At 34.6% G+C, this 14,813-nt stretch overlaps 1 protein-coding gene across 1 annotated transcript in view; it reads right to left on the reverse strand.

Moving 5' to 3' along the window:
• The window catches only part of LOC148947527 (uncharacterized), a 164,956-nt gene that overhangs the window by 82,982 nt on the left and 67,161 nt on the right, over nucleotides 1-14,813 (reverse strand). The window contains exon 5 of the mRNA XM_089096132.1: nucleotides 13,160-13,339. Within this exon, the coding sequence (XP_088952258.1) occupies nucleotides 13,160-13,339 (180 nt within the window). The remainder of the gene's footprint in view (nucleotides 1-13,159; nucleotides 13,340-14,813) is intronic.

Here is a 14,813-nt window from a genome sequence, read left to right on the forward strand (position 1 = left end):
GTTACGATTTGAAATTTATTTTACCGGCATTGGCACATATGCAAAGGGAGGGAGGGGGCAGATAGTCCATGGGTAAATAACTCATTTACCTACAATATTATCCAAAAAGCTGCTGAGAAGCTTTTGCTTTTAGAGTTGAAATGGCAGGCAGTGGATAATGGGCATACTTGCTGGAATAAAATCCGTTTTTTTAGATTCGTATAGTTTTTCCCCCAAGGCTCTGAGTCATCTAATTCAAGTGCAGAAAAGTGACAATTTCAATGATTTCCCTCTGCTCAGACATCGCTTTCCAGACAGTGAAATGTAAGACTTACTGACTTGTAAAGGCATATATGCATATGAATATTACTGCTCTAGCGTAAGGTTAAGTGAGGAAAAACTCCCGCCCATCAATGCATTCTATAATTCACTTACCGATAGTGAATGCACTATCGAGGACTATGAATTTGCCAAAAGGGTATGGGTTAAGTTATGTTGTAAAAATGGTAGGAATTATTGTAGAATGTACTTGGCCAGTGATGTACTGAGTCTTTTGGACATTGTATGCAAAAACACAGATAAAATATATTCAGAATTTGGGCTAGACATTGGCTATTATTTTTCAACACCGCACCTCGTCATGGACTTAATTCTAAAAATCAGTAGGGAGGACATAGATTTGATCACCAATGTGGATCAACGCCTATTTGTTGAAAGATCTATGAGGGGGGATATGTTTTTCATGGAGATCGCGTCTTAACAACAGATCCTACTGGGCAGAACTATGTTGATGGTGTAAAGTCCAATGCTGTTTTTCTTGACATGAACTCATTGTACCCCTCGGCAATGTCTCACTATAGTTTACCGTGTGGCAATTACAAATGGTTTGCAAATCCTTGTGACATTCACTTTGTCGCGGAAAATGGTCCCCAAGGATGGTTCTTTGACGTTAACGGACAAAAACACGTGAAACTCCATAATTTTGTAAAAGATCATGTATTATTGCATATAGGAATGAAGTTAACTATAACTTTTATGAGTTTATAAACTTGATCTTCGGCTTATACTATTAGCTCGTGCTGGACCACCTACGAGTAAACACTTCGCCACGGTCTAAACTCTAAATAGACTCGTGTTGTTCATCACGTCCTATTATGGTGAATGAGGACCAATGGTTTCAGGGTCATAAAAATACACCGGGCTCTGCAATTTGATCAGAAACCCTACTTGAAAACGTTTATTGACACCTTTGTCAGTAAACGCTCACAGGCAAAAAGTAAAGTCGAAGAAGAAATGTATAAACTAATTTTAATATCAGCTTCTGGAAAAATGTGTGAAAGCGTACGAAACAGATCACGTCGTGACGTCTTAACTTCCTCCAAAGAATGTGCACGAATTATCGCCGATCCTAACTTTACAACATTCACGAGCATAGACCCGAATAAGGTTCTGCTACACGGCAAAATGAGAAATATTGTTCTGAATAAGAATGTCATGGGGGGGGGGGTTAGTATTTGAAATTTCCAAGAAACTCATGTTGTCGTTCTTTTACAATGTGTGCAATTTGTACAATGGCCAAGGGAGGAGGAGGTTCAAGTTTACTAAGGGGACACAGATTCTCTGTTTTTAAAAGATTTATTGAATGATTAGGAAAATGGGGTGCACATTGGCCCACAGATGGATTTCACGAATTGGAATTAGAACATATACCCCCAGTTGCTGAGATGCCAGGCCCCCAATCAACTATTAATGTTAAAGTCGGAGACAGGAAGTGATTTAATATCCAATGGGGTATTCCCCAGTACCAAAGTTCACTGTATGGAAACACACGGCAAGGATGTAAAACAGGCGTGCAAAGGGGTGCCTACACACTTTGTAAAAAATAATTTCGACATGAGTGTCTACAGAAACTGTGTAGACAGTTGTCTAGTACCAAAAGCAAAAGTGCTGACAATTCGCTCTCTACAATACAGGATCTCTGCTGTTAGAGTGGAAAAAATGCCATGTCTTGCATATCCGACAAGGTCTATGTGCTCGAGAATGGTGTAAAAGTACTCCCCCGCGGTCACTATCTAATTTCAGATCGAGTTGAATTTGAGGACTATCTAAACCAACTCGTTCTTGATAAATTAGCTTGAATTAAAAAAAAAAGTACTTGGTGGGTGGGTGGGACAACAATAATTTCTAAATTAAAATATTCATTGTCATCATCATTTTGCTACTGCTATTGTATACAGAGTTTGTTTTTCTGCCACCCGCGTGGCCCCATGGGGGGTGGGGGCCACGGCCCGGCCTTCGGCCCCCGGAGGGGTGGGGGGCTCTTGGGGGATTCTCATCTTTTAAATGTTGTAAATAGTGTTTTTTCATATTTTCTATTCTTAGTCTACAGATGTGTTCAACTGTGCTGCTATTATTGTTCTTGCTGTATTTTAAGTTTTTTTTGTCAATAAATGAAAAATATTGTTCTGTTGTTGTTCTGTTATTGTTGCTATTGTTCCTGTACAAAAAGTGTTGTTAATAAAAGAAAAAAAATATATTTTTGTTTTTGCTATTGAATAACGTACTAGGTAGATCTATGGGAAAATTATTATTTTTATTAATTCATTAGACAAGTATGGTTTACAGTTAGTTGTAGTCCAACTGTTGTCAACAGCAACAGTATGTATCAATTTAAAACATCATTCCGATCGTTTCTCTTTGGTCCATCAATATCGGAGAAAACGACACTTTTAGCTAAAATAATTAAAAACTGTAATAAAATGTTTTTGGAAAAACCAAAGAAAATGTACTATTGCTACAGTATTTGGCAAGAGTCCTATGACCAAATAAAAGCTATTGCCACTGCTACGTCCATGCCAATAAAATTCATACAGAGACTTGACGTTTTCAATAGTATTCAGTCAAACTCATGGTTAATTATTGATGATTTAGCTGAATCGATTGAACAGTTCTCACAGGAAATGCTACAACTATTTACTGTTCCCTTTCATCATGAACACATTTCCATAACCCTAGTTCAACACAATCTGTTTCATCAGAGCAAGTGTATGAGAACCCTTGCTTTGAATTGCACCATCTATATTATCTACCGGTTGGTCCTGATTCAAGTTCTTTAATAACTCTCAATAAGCAAATATATCCCGGTGCTCCCAAATTTCTACTTTCAGCGTACAGTCAGGCGACATATAAGCCCTATGGGTACATTTTACTGGACCTTAGTCAGAATACACCCGAGTATCTAGGTGTAGTGACAGATATTTTCGACAAAGAATTTACTGTATATCTTCCGGTGAACAGTCGAAAAGGCTATTAGTTATCATCATGGTATTGATGAAACTACATGAAAATATACACTTATTTTCTATGCTAGGCACTTCAAAACCCCCACTCAGGAAGGCCATACTCAAACATGGTGCTGACAAAGAATTTATTAATGTAATATCTGAACTTCGTTTAAATCTAACCGTGGGCAATGTACACTTGCCAGAAGGTTTTCGACAACAGACAAAGCAATTTCATTCTACTTCACGTGCCATGGCTGGCAAACACAAAGAAAAATAATATTTAAGTAAATGTCTTCCTCAAGCGGGTGGTAGCTTTTTTACACCTTTACTGCCAATGATTGCAGGACTTGTAAACAGTTTTCTCTAGATGGCTAAACCCTATAAATTGACTCCAATAAAATTTGTCCTCTTACCAGTCGAGAATTTGAAGACAATCTAAGCAAATTCATTAATGATGAAAATATTACCGATGATAAAAAGCTAGTTTTACTTCAAGATGCACTGCGTTTTGTGAACAAATATAGACCTTATCGTAAGAGACCCACCGCCTTCACTGTCACAGATCCACATCACCCCCACCCTCCAAACAGGAAACATCTCTTCAAGATTCTGCAGCAGCAAAATCAACGGAAAAGGAATTGAATTTCATAGTGACAACAATTGGAAACCTATTGCCAGTGACCTATCAAGAACATAGTAAAAGAGTATTAACATATCTCATGTTGGAAAGTGGTGATTATCAAATTCAATTCAATAGCACTGGGAAACAAATTATAATTCAGGGAGAAGTTATAATCTACTTGATTTAATTTGTGATATGGTTAAGAATCGTAAAGGACTTTTATCATTTGACAATAATCTATATAACTTTCTAAATGCATCAAACTTCCCCAAAAGTCTTATTGGCAATAAGCAGATTTTAAGGAAATTAAGTGAATATAGTAGAGATGTCAGCCCTCTAACAACGCCAACAACATTAAAAAGGAAGAAGAAAAAGAAGAAGATTTTAAATCAATCTTGGAAAATACTAGCATTCCTAGTAGTAGCAGCAGCAGCAATGATTTGATAGCACCAACAATGATGACGGCTAGACAAAAGCGAAGATGCATCAATTACAACTCTTCATCCTAAGTACCACCTTCCAGTATGAAAAAGAGGAGGGCACACTAAATTACGTCTTTGTGCTCAAAATAGATGAGGCTCCAAAAAGTGCCACTGACAAAGGTGGTGAAGTGGAATTTCTAAGTTCCCCCAAAACGCTTTATAAAGTTACCTTTGACGTAGGTGGCAGCACATTCAAAAATTCAAAAGAGTATCTAGAAAATTAACCGAGGTAAACTCTGCATCAGAATCGCAGGCTTCGTGGCTAACAATACCGACAAACTAAGCCTTTTTCCCTCTGCATATAATGCAAACTCATCTTTTAACTCTAGATGTTGTTCAACGGCGTCCCAATAAACCCTAAAAATATATTCTAGTGGCAATCAGTGTCTTTAGTCGCTATTCATATGCCATTCCATTGCAATCAAAGAAAGGTGTTGAAGTTGCTCAGGCTTTAGAAAGTATTCTTGAACAAGATTGCTATATAAGAGTTCAAAGTGACCGCAGTAGCTAATTTGTAAATCCACATGTGCAACAGGTTATATTGAAATATAATACAAAGCTATATGATAGTCACAGTCCAATAAGTGCTGCATTGGCTGAACGTTTGATAAGAACTATTCGTCTATTAATTTCAAGATATTGCACACTGAAAAATACTGCTGCTTTTATTCATGATTTAGATAAAATCATACAAATATATAACCAACGACCACATCGATTACTGTCCATTTTTAGCCCTCAATAAGTTCATTACAGTGAAAATACATTTGATACTTTTCTAGAGCAATATTCCAGTGAAAAAACAACAGCAAAAAATGTGAAGAAAAAATTCAATGTTGGCGATACTGTTCGAATTAATAGAACCACCCATATTTTTCAAAGGTGAATTATTTAAGGAGCACTAAACTTTTTAAACTGTTCAAAATCCTATACACTGAACCCACGACACATCGGCTGCGAGACACCAAAGATGATGAGATCCTCGGTGGTTTTTATGAGTATGAACTACAAAAAGTTAGAAACAGTAGTGAAATTTATAAAATTGAAAAGATATTAAAGAGCCGTGTTTGCAGGGGCGAGAGACAGTTGCTTGTTCGTTGGCTAGGATACAACTCTGATTTTGATTCTTGGGTTGCAGTTGAAGACATTCACAATGACCAATGGTTTCAATGTGACATTTATGTCCAATGTTTCCGATCCTCTGTACAATGATTTGAATAGAACAAGTGATTTTTGGACAAAACTCTCCCCCCAGAATCAAATTCGATGACGGAAAGTATAAAGTGACTCTTGTCGACTGTATTCTCAAAAATACATACGATATCCTGAGGAAGGATCGTGTGTATGAGATATAAGTTATATCATTCGATTGGTCACTCTTTGCCGAGTATGAATGGGTTGAAGCACTTAAATCTAGTGAATATCCCCATGTCACATTGAATATAAAGAATATGGTACTCTGACAGATTTGTGTCGTACAATCAATAGAAAAATCTCATGTCGTAGGAATGGTTCATTCCATTTTAATTATTCAATGGAACACGGTAGGATTTACATACCTCATTTGTTGACACTGAAATGATTCATCTCAATGATAATCTGAGAGATGTTCTTGGCTTTAAACAGAATATGATCAGTGGTAAAAATGCTGCAACTGTTAGCGAGATGGATCATGTTATTTTTGTTGATTATCGACCTGGTTTCACTTCGGACACTTGTATGATTTCTCTATTATTCATTTGTTGAAACATTCAGAGTTGGCAATAGCAATGTCCCCCTCCTACGAGTTCTTGGACGAAAAACCAATCAAGAACATATTCATCATTAAGAAAAGTGGTATTCATTTGTTCTGATGTTGACTGCTATGTTAATACTCTTGGTCCAAGACAACTGGGCAATGGAATGGAATATTGCAAAGGTCGCTCATCAATGTCTGGCTATGGTCTTGGCAGTGCACTATCTCTGGCTAGAAAATATATTGTACCGGCTGTAACATATTTTGCATCCTCTACACTATACGATTGGAGCTCATGCAAGGATTTAAAAAAAAGTGCTTCGGAAAATCTTAGGTCTAGTGCGCGAAACCTTGGCGAACAATTGAAATCTCGAAAAAATAGAAAAAGTTTAAAACGGTCGGAAAAGGTGCACCACTCGTCAGTCTCTACTCAGGTCAGAAACGAAAGACATCACCCTTGTCAAAGTAAAGAAGGAAAAAGACGGCACGCACAGTAAACAGAAGAAGAAGCCCCAGGAAGAGAATTGTTAGATCGAAACAGGATTCCCTTTCATAGACTTAACTATGACATATCTACCGCATAGGGATTTTCAACCTTCAATCACTTCATCTTGAAATCTATTCAATTAAGAAAATGTCTATGTGAGTGTAAAACATGGATACTATGAACAATTTTATCCACAACGACCGCTCACCAATAAAATCCACTTTCAAATTTATTAAAATAAAGACTACCTTATAGATATGTTTTCAACATTTATAGATTTACAAATGAAAGTCTGAAAATCTAAAATGGAATGGCGGATCGTCCTGATGGAATATCCGATAACAAATGTGCATTAATTAATTTATTTCGTCAAATCAGTGTCTACATAAATGGCACTTTGGTGAGCACAAGCAACAATCTCTCGAATTATACAAGCTATATGCAGTTCATGTTGATGACACCCAAGACGCACAAGGAATTGAGAGACACCTCCAAAGGTTGCGAATATATTACTGATACTAATAGTACAGATGCACTTAAAAATGCTACAACTAGTGAATTACATGTAGTTGGAAAAATATATCATGAAATATTTAATATACCCCAATAGCTACCACCAAATATTAAAGTGGATATAAAATTGACGCTTGCTCCATCCAATTTCATTTTACGAAAGGAACTTGCTGGCAATCCTGATGTAACTCCCTCCCTCACCTCGGCAATACTACATGTACGAAAGCAGCAGGTTATGAGATCTAATGCTTTGGCTGTGGAGAAACAGAAAGCCAGTGGAAATATTATTAAACCACTTGTTTCTCATACGATCACCAATCAACGTCATATTGCCACAGGCTCACGCATCTTCACCGACTCATCCTTTATCAATGGTGAAATTCCATCAAAATTAGCATTGGCATTTGTAAAAAGCGCTAGTGCATTAGGATCGTGGACTGGCTGCCCACATAAATCTAAGATGTTTGGGACTCTCATCTCTTGTCTCCAAAGTAAATGGAATCCCACTCTACAATCTATCTTTTGATAAATCCTATAGGACATTGCATGAGTTGACAATCCAAACCCTAGATCATGATTAACAACTATTTGAAAATGGTATAACCAAAGATATGTTCGCTAAAACACATGGTATCATTGTACTAGACTTGTTTGGCGCCTAGGATATGAGTATAGTACAAACGTGAGTGTGCGTTTAGAGTGTACATGTGCCGACCCATTACCTGAGAGTATTGCACTGATCTCATTAAATCAATTTGACACCTATTGGGAAATCACTCCCGGAGGCAGTGTTCTACTAAACCTTGCAACATGAACCCCAGACATATAATGAATGTCTCTAATATGAACCTCTATATGTCCAAATAGAGATCCTATTGCCTACTCTCAGATTTTCTGGGAAACATTCAATGTATAAACATTACTCTAATCCTTGTGAATAGCAGTCCGTCAACTTTAATTACTGGCCATTGGTTGTGCATCTTTCAAAAAATGAAGACAATTGAATTTTTTGATCCTCTCGGCCTACCCTATACATTCTAAACTCCACCCATCAGCAACTATATCTAAAGCAGTGGGAAAACTATTATTCAAAATCGGAAGAGAGTACAGGATCTAACAACTAAAAGTTGTGGTTTCCATGCACTACTACATTTCATATTCAGATGTCACGGCTATACTTACAAGCAGTTTCTCGACATTTATGTAGGTAATCAACGTCTGAACGAATTTATGGTGGAAAATATCACCGCAGACCTGTATAATATTGATTTTTGTTCCCTACGAGTAAAGTGCTTAAGAAATGTAGGTGAATTTGTTTATTAATAAAGAAAAAATGTATATATAAAACAATGTCTTTATTCTTCACTTTAGATTTCTTCTTCTTCTTCGGTGTATAGGCAACTAAAGAGAACCACTAATGCTGGTAGATCATTTGAATTCACTCTATACTGATCTTGATTGACTGCAAAGTCAGGGTCACATTTTCTACAGTACAATCTAACTGCACTCTTGTCGTATCTCTTTGTATAGTCAATGATACTATCTGTATGCATATTGTGAAATTCACGTGTTTCAATTTGTCCATTTGAAGCAACATCACATACAGTGTATTCAAATGGTGAATCACATTCGGTAACTGCCAAATAAAAATCAATAGGTTTATAGTCATAATAGGGAGTGTTGTCACAACGATGACCTAGAAACCAATTTGTCTTGTTACCCTAACAGTTGAATCGTAGACCTGATTCTTCCTCCCAAAATAATTTAAAGCCACGACGATACCAATCTCGTAGAGATAAACTAAAATCACATTTATGGTTCTTTCCAGTCATACCAGGATAAGTGCTCTCCCTTTGATCACATTTGTCATAGTGGTAATTGGAGCATAGTTGCCCTTTAGGGTGAGTCGTAAATCTCTTCAAGACATGAATTACAGCCTTTAATTTGTACTGTATATCCTCTATGCAATTTACATGGATTGCATAATTGGCATTTTTCATTATATTCATCAATAATTGTACAATTCTAACATGATGACCAACTGCCAAGAGTGTACATACATGGTGGACATGTATAGAACATTTTTTTTTGGTTTCCCATGTTAACTCTCTCACAGCTAAAAAGAAATTGATCCACGTTCGATAAATTCAGATGGGGTGGGAGAGGAGTAACTCTGTGACGTTACATAACCTTTTTCAAAGGGGGAGCCATCTACATAGAATCTATGGCAGTGTTTTCAAAAGTATATCCACGATATTATGTTTCAATTAATATATCAATAAATTGAGTAAAAGCATTTGAATCACGTCGTAAAAGCTTCATACAATAGTCCAATGGAGGAGAATCATTCCCCAGTATATTGTTAAGTATTCCCTGTGAGAATATCTTCCGTTGAAGAGATAACTCTAGAAAATCGTCATTCAGAATCAAATGTTTTTTCATAATCACAAGATTCGACCTAATTCTCTCTTTCTCAAATTTATTAATTTTTTTCAGTACTATGACTCTCGCTTCTGACTCTAAACTAACGATGATTCGTTCTACTTCAAGAATATTCAATAACCTAAAAAAAATCTAACAGAAAGAAAGGGGACGTTTCTGAATTCAAAACAACTTTATTGAGTGTGATCATACAACAACAATAATATATTACACATATATAATTATCGTTATAACTTATTGTCCTCTATATACTTCGCTATTGCAATTAAAGCACTTTAAAGTCTATTCACATTTGCTATATCAAATTTTGCAGCGAAGCATAATTGGTCCTCAAATTTAAATTTACTCAATGATAACACATTTCCTGCATATACTTCATCCCATTCAAGACAAAGACTTGATCCTCTCGTGATTTCTACTGCTATGTTCGCTGCTCTTGTATCATTGCTGCTGTTACCACCTCCACTATCAACTTCTAATAGTGTAAACATTCCACTCATTATTGCAAGTATATCTCAATGAATTAATATATGAGTAATGTCAAACTGTTCTCACTCCTTGAATTCTATTCTCACACTAATAACAACTATACTAAAAATCCTTCCTTGTATCTGTTGCCTCACTTCCCGTTAGTATTTCTAAGTCCCGTGATTGGTCTAGAAAGAGGATGTGGTCTTTTAAGCTTAGTATTCTAGCCCTCTGATTGGCTGTAATCTTGTAATCTTAGTATGTAAATAAGCCTTTCTACTAGCGATAAGTCAAGTCAAGTAAGTCAAAGTATGTGAAACTACGCTTTATTCATTCTCAATTATGGTAGAATTTTGGAATTTAGGTTTAATTTATTTGGCTAAATTTTTGCTTTTAATCTTCACTTTTTCAAGTTTAGCTCTGGTATGTAAATTCTTTATTTTTTTGGTTTGATTTTTTCTTTTGCTTTTTATTTGATGTAGCTTGGAATGTTTTAATACATTTTATTCATTCTCAATTGCGAAAGAACTTATGATTTTTGGTTTAATTTGCTTACACTTTCTATTTTTTTTCAGTCTTCAGCTTCAACTTTGGTATATAAATTCCTCATTTTTTTGGTCTGATTTTTTTTCTTTTGATTTTATTTGATATTTAATTCAATTATCTTATATTTTGGTAGCTTGGAATGAAAAACTAAATTTCAATCATACTTAATTGCGGAAGAACTTTTGATTTTTGGTTTAATTTGTTTGGTTTACTTTTTTCTTTTTCATCTTAGCTTTTTTCAAGCTTTTTAAACTACACTTTCTATTCCTTTTTTAGTTTTCAGCTTCAACTTTTGCATTTAAATACTTCATTTTTTTATTATATATTTTTGCTTTTATTTTGATTGTTGACTCAGCAAACTATTTTTGTAATTTAGAATGTTAATTTGCATTTCATTCATTCCCAATTATGGCAAAAATTTTCATTTTTGTTTTAATTTATATGGTTAAATTTTGCTTTTTAATCTTCCTTTTTTTAAAGTTCTTTAAACTACACTTTTTATTCTTTTTTTTCAGTCTTAAGCTTTAACTTTGGTATGTAAATTCTTTATATTTTTAAGTTTTACTTTTTTTCTTTTATTTTGAAAGTTAACTCAACTATCTAATATTTTTGTAGCTTGGAATGTTAAATTACATTTTATTCATTTCCAATTGCGGTAGAATTTTAGAGTTCTGGTATAATTTAATTGGCTGAATTTCTGCTTTTTAAGCTTCCCTTTATTTCAAGTTCTTTAAATTACACTTTCTATTCTTTTTCAGTATTCAGCTCTAGATTTGGTGTATATATATATATATATATATATATATATATATATATATATATATATATATATATATATATATATATATATATATATATATATATATATATATATATATATATATATATATATATATATATATATATATATATATATATATATATATATATATATATATATATATATATATATATATATATATATATATATATATATATATATATATATATATATATATATATATATATATATATATATTGCTTTTATTTTGATAGTTAAATCAACAAACTTAGATTTTTGTAGCTTGGAATGCTAAACTAAATACGGATATATGTCAAAGTCCTCTATTTGGTTTTCTGTTGCTTTAATATTTTCAACGTATAGAGGGAATTTCATATTTCATATTAAATTAAAGAGAGTTGTTAAGACTCAAATAAATTACAAAAAAATTACAAAGAGCGTGAATTCCATTTATACAAGGGAGTGGGAGAATCCCTCAAGGGGGCTCAAGGGGGTTTGGTACTATAGAAATTTAAAAAAACACATAAAAACGTGAAATTGATATATATTTACTTAAGATTTCTTGGAATATCTCTGGCCTAAGCTGTTATTATGAAAGTAAAGAGTAACATTAAATCCCAAAATGAGCAGAATTTATTCCATATTGGAAGGGGCCTGCCCCTTCCTCATCCAGACCTCCATCTCATGGTTGCAGAAACTTCAGAGGATGCTCATTAAATCAAAAATTCAGAGTTCAAGTCCTTTTTTTAAGTCGAAAGCGATTGCAGATCAACCAGCCGCGGGAGGGGGAGTGCTTTTCAGGGGGATATTTTCCAAGGAAATTTTTCACTGGTGGATATTTTCCTCGGGAGAGGTATTTACTGGGGGGGGGGTATTTTCCACGGGGGGCTATTTTCCGGAGGAATTTTCTGTTTTTTTTTCTGGGGGGTGCAATTTCCACGGGGGGATTTTCCGCGGGGAGGTGATTTGTGAGAGGGTATTTTCTGGAGGGTATTTTTTCCGGGGGTATTTTCCAGGATGGTATTTTACGGGGATGTTTTCCATGGGGGGATATTTTCCGGGGGAATTTTCGGGGGGGGGGGTAATACCGGTCACCCAATAGACCTACAAAAATAAATATAAACAACTAAACTATTAAGTATATGCTTTTGAATCAAAATTTTGTATTGAAATTTTTCAAAAGAAATGGAGTCAGATTAAAAATTTGCGAAAAAACTTGCATTTTATGTAAGATACTTATTTTGGCATTCTTGCAGTGGATATTCATTATTTGCATGGGTGAAATCCACAATTTAGACTGTTTGTTTTTTTAAAGTTTCTTACACTTTGCTTACAATTGGCCTATCTTGCTAGTGAGTCCCTTCTGTATCGTAGGAAATGTCTTTGTACGTGCCTGCATGTGCCTTTTTTAATGGACGTGTCCCATCTGAAAAAAGGCCTAGAGTGAAAAAGTGAAAAAACCCTAGAGTGAAAAGCCTAGAACGACTGAAAATTTTGTTATAAAAAAAATGAACGTTGGTCACCGACAGTCTTAGAATACACCTCCATTTTGATTTTGTCAGCTATGATTAAATGTAATAGTTCAAAAACGAAATGAACCTGAAGCATAGGATGTAGGCATAGAATCTACTACAAATAGTATAAAATAATTAATTGATGCTAAATCTCTCTCTGTGATTTAATTTCTCTGTGAAGTATTTCTCTAATTATTAATTAAGAAAAATTAATTTGCAATTAATTTTTCTGCCATTAACACGCCGATAAGGAAGAATAAGAGAGTACAATTAAGAAACTGATAAACGAGAAGAAAAAAAACTTACTCCGAGGGTGAATACACCAAGACCACACAGGAAATGAAAAATGAGATTTGTCCACAACAGACACTTCTTAGATCGTAAATTGCTAGCTATTTCCTCCGGATTGTCAACTGTGAAGCAAAAAACTCCTCCTCGATGCCACCTTCTTGCAAAGCGCGACATATTTTGATATCTGTCGGAACTCTAGAAAACAAAATTGGCTGATTATAGAATATGCAGAGGTTTACCCCACTTTATTGAAGTCTAAGTCATGCAAGAATTCATTATTAATGGGTTTTTGATCACTTTGATATAACTTAAAATACTTTTTTTGGAAGGTTTCAAATCTCGTGGAGCCGAGTGCATAAAATCTTACTGTGGTTCTACAGCAATTTATGGATTGTTCATGCGCTACTGTAATTTTAGTGGAATATCAAATTCGATCGGCAAAAACTAACAAGAAAATTGCCAGTTACAGAATTTGAAAATCAAAAACTAAAATACAGGATCCCTCTGTGTTAAACTATGCACTTTTTCTCCAAGCTGCAAAATCTTGCAGAATCATTGGAGTTTTTTTTTACCAAAATACCGGATTTTTTTCCAAAAAAGTATGTTTTCTACCACAATACGTCCTGTGTACTAAACTGTTTCAAATAAACATGATCATCGATATTGCATTAGAATAATGGTTTGTAGGAAAATGAAAATGTCAGTATAACCCTGTAGAAACTGTCAGATATTTAAGATAGGATTTCGATTAAAGTACCAAGTGCCAAGGCTGTAACCAGGATTTTTTCTTTGGGGGGGATTACTTTGGGGAGGGGTTTACAAAAAAAAATCAAAAACGTCATCCGATATTTGTTTATGTGCATTTTTGTTACGTTTTTTACGAGTCAGCCAAAGTTTCAGGGATGGGATTCAACGCGGAAACGCCCTATCTCTGGATATGGCCTGATCAAGGGCATCAACTAAAGCTAATTTTTGCTCCTTGAGCCCATCTTAGGTATGTTCATACCAGAAAACGGTCAATTTCAAAGACATTTCTTTTCGCTGTTTCAAAACTTTGAAGCATTTATGGCAGTACCACATTTTCATCATTGTAGTAGGGTGTATCTTTTGAATTTGCGTACGCCCCCGTACCAAACAGGTTTTTCTGGTAGGTATTCTATTCTAGAGGTCATTACATCTTTGCCAAGAGATTTACGCAATTTCTAGTTCATGGTATATACATGTCTTTTTTTAGTGATAAACCAAAACCAGCATGTCTTGTTTCGCTGTTATGCAATTATTTTTTGTATATATTCAGGTTTCAAATTAGATTCTTCAACAGTTTTGAATAGTTTATTCAACTTAACACTACTGACATTTTTTTGTAAACATTTACATAGAAAATGGATAATTCTAAGCAATTTCTGGTGATTAAAAATTTTCTCATTATTATAATAAAAAGAAATTGTCTTGTCATTAAGTTAAGGAAGAAATTCTTTCCTTACACTGTGTGGTTACCTTATTTAAAAAGTTTTGACTACTTAAGACAGACACTAGAACTAAAGGTACTTATGCACTTAGAAGCCTATTGTTTAGGAGCTGAAACCTCTACATAGTTCTCTTATAGACTGAAATTTACGGTGCGATTTTTATCAAGATCAGTGGGCCTTTTTAGGGATGTTTTTGAAAA

Source organism: Artemia sp. Qi Xiang Cuo, chromosome 10, assembly GCF_049724085.1.
Source record: "Artemia sp. Qi Xiang Cuo chromosome 10, ASM4972408v1, whole genome shotgun sequence".
In the NCBI taxonomy this organism is placed as follows: Eukaryota; Metazoa; Arthropoda; class Branchiopoda; order Anostraca; family Artemiidae; genus Artemia; species Artemia sp. Qi Xiang Cuo.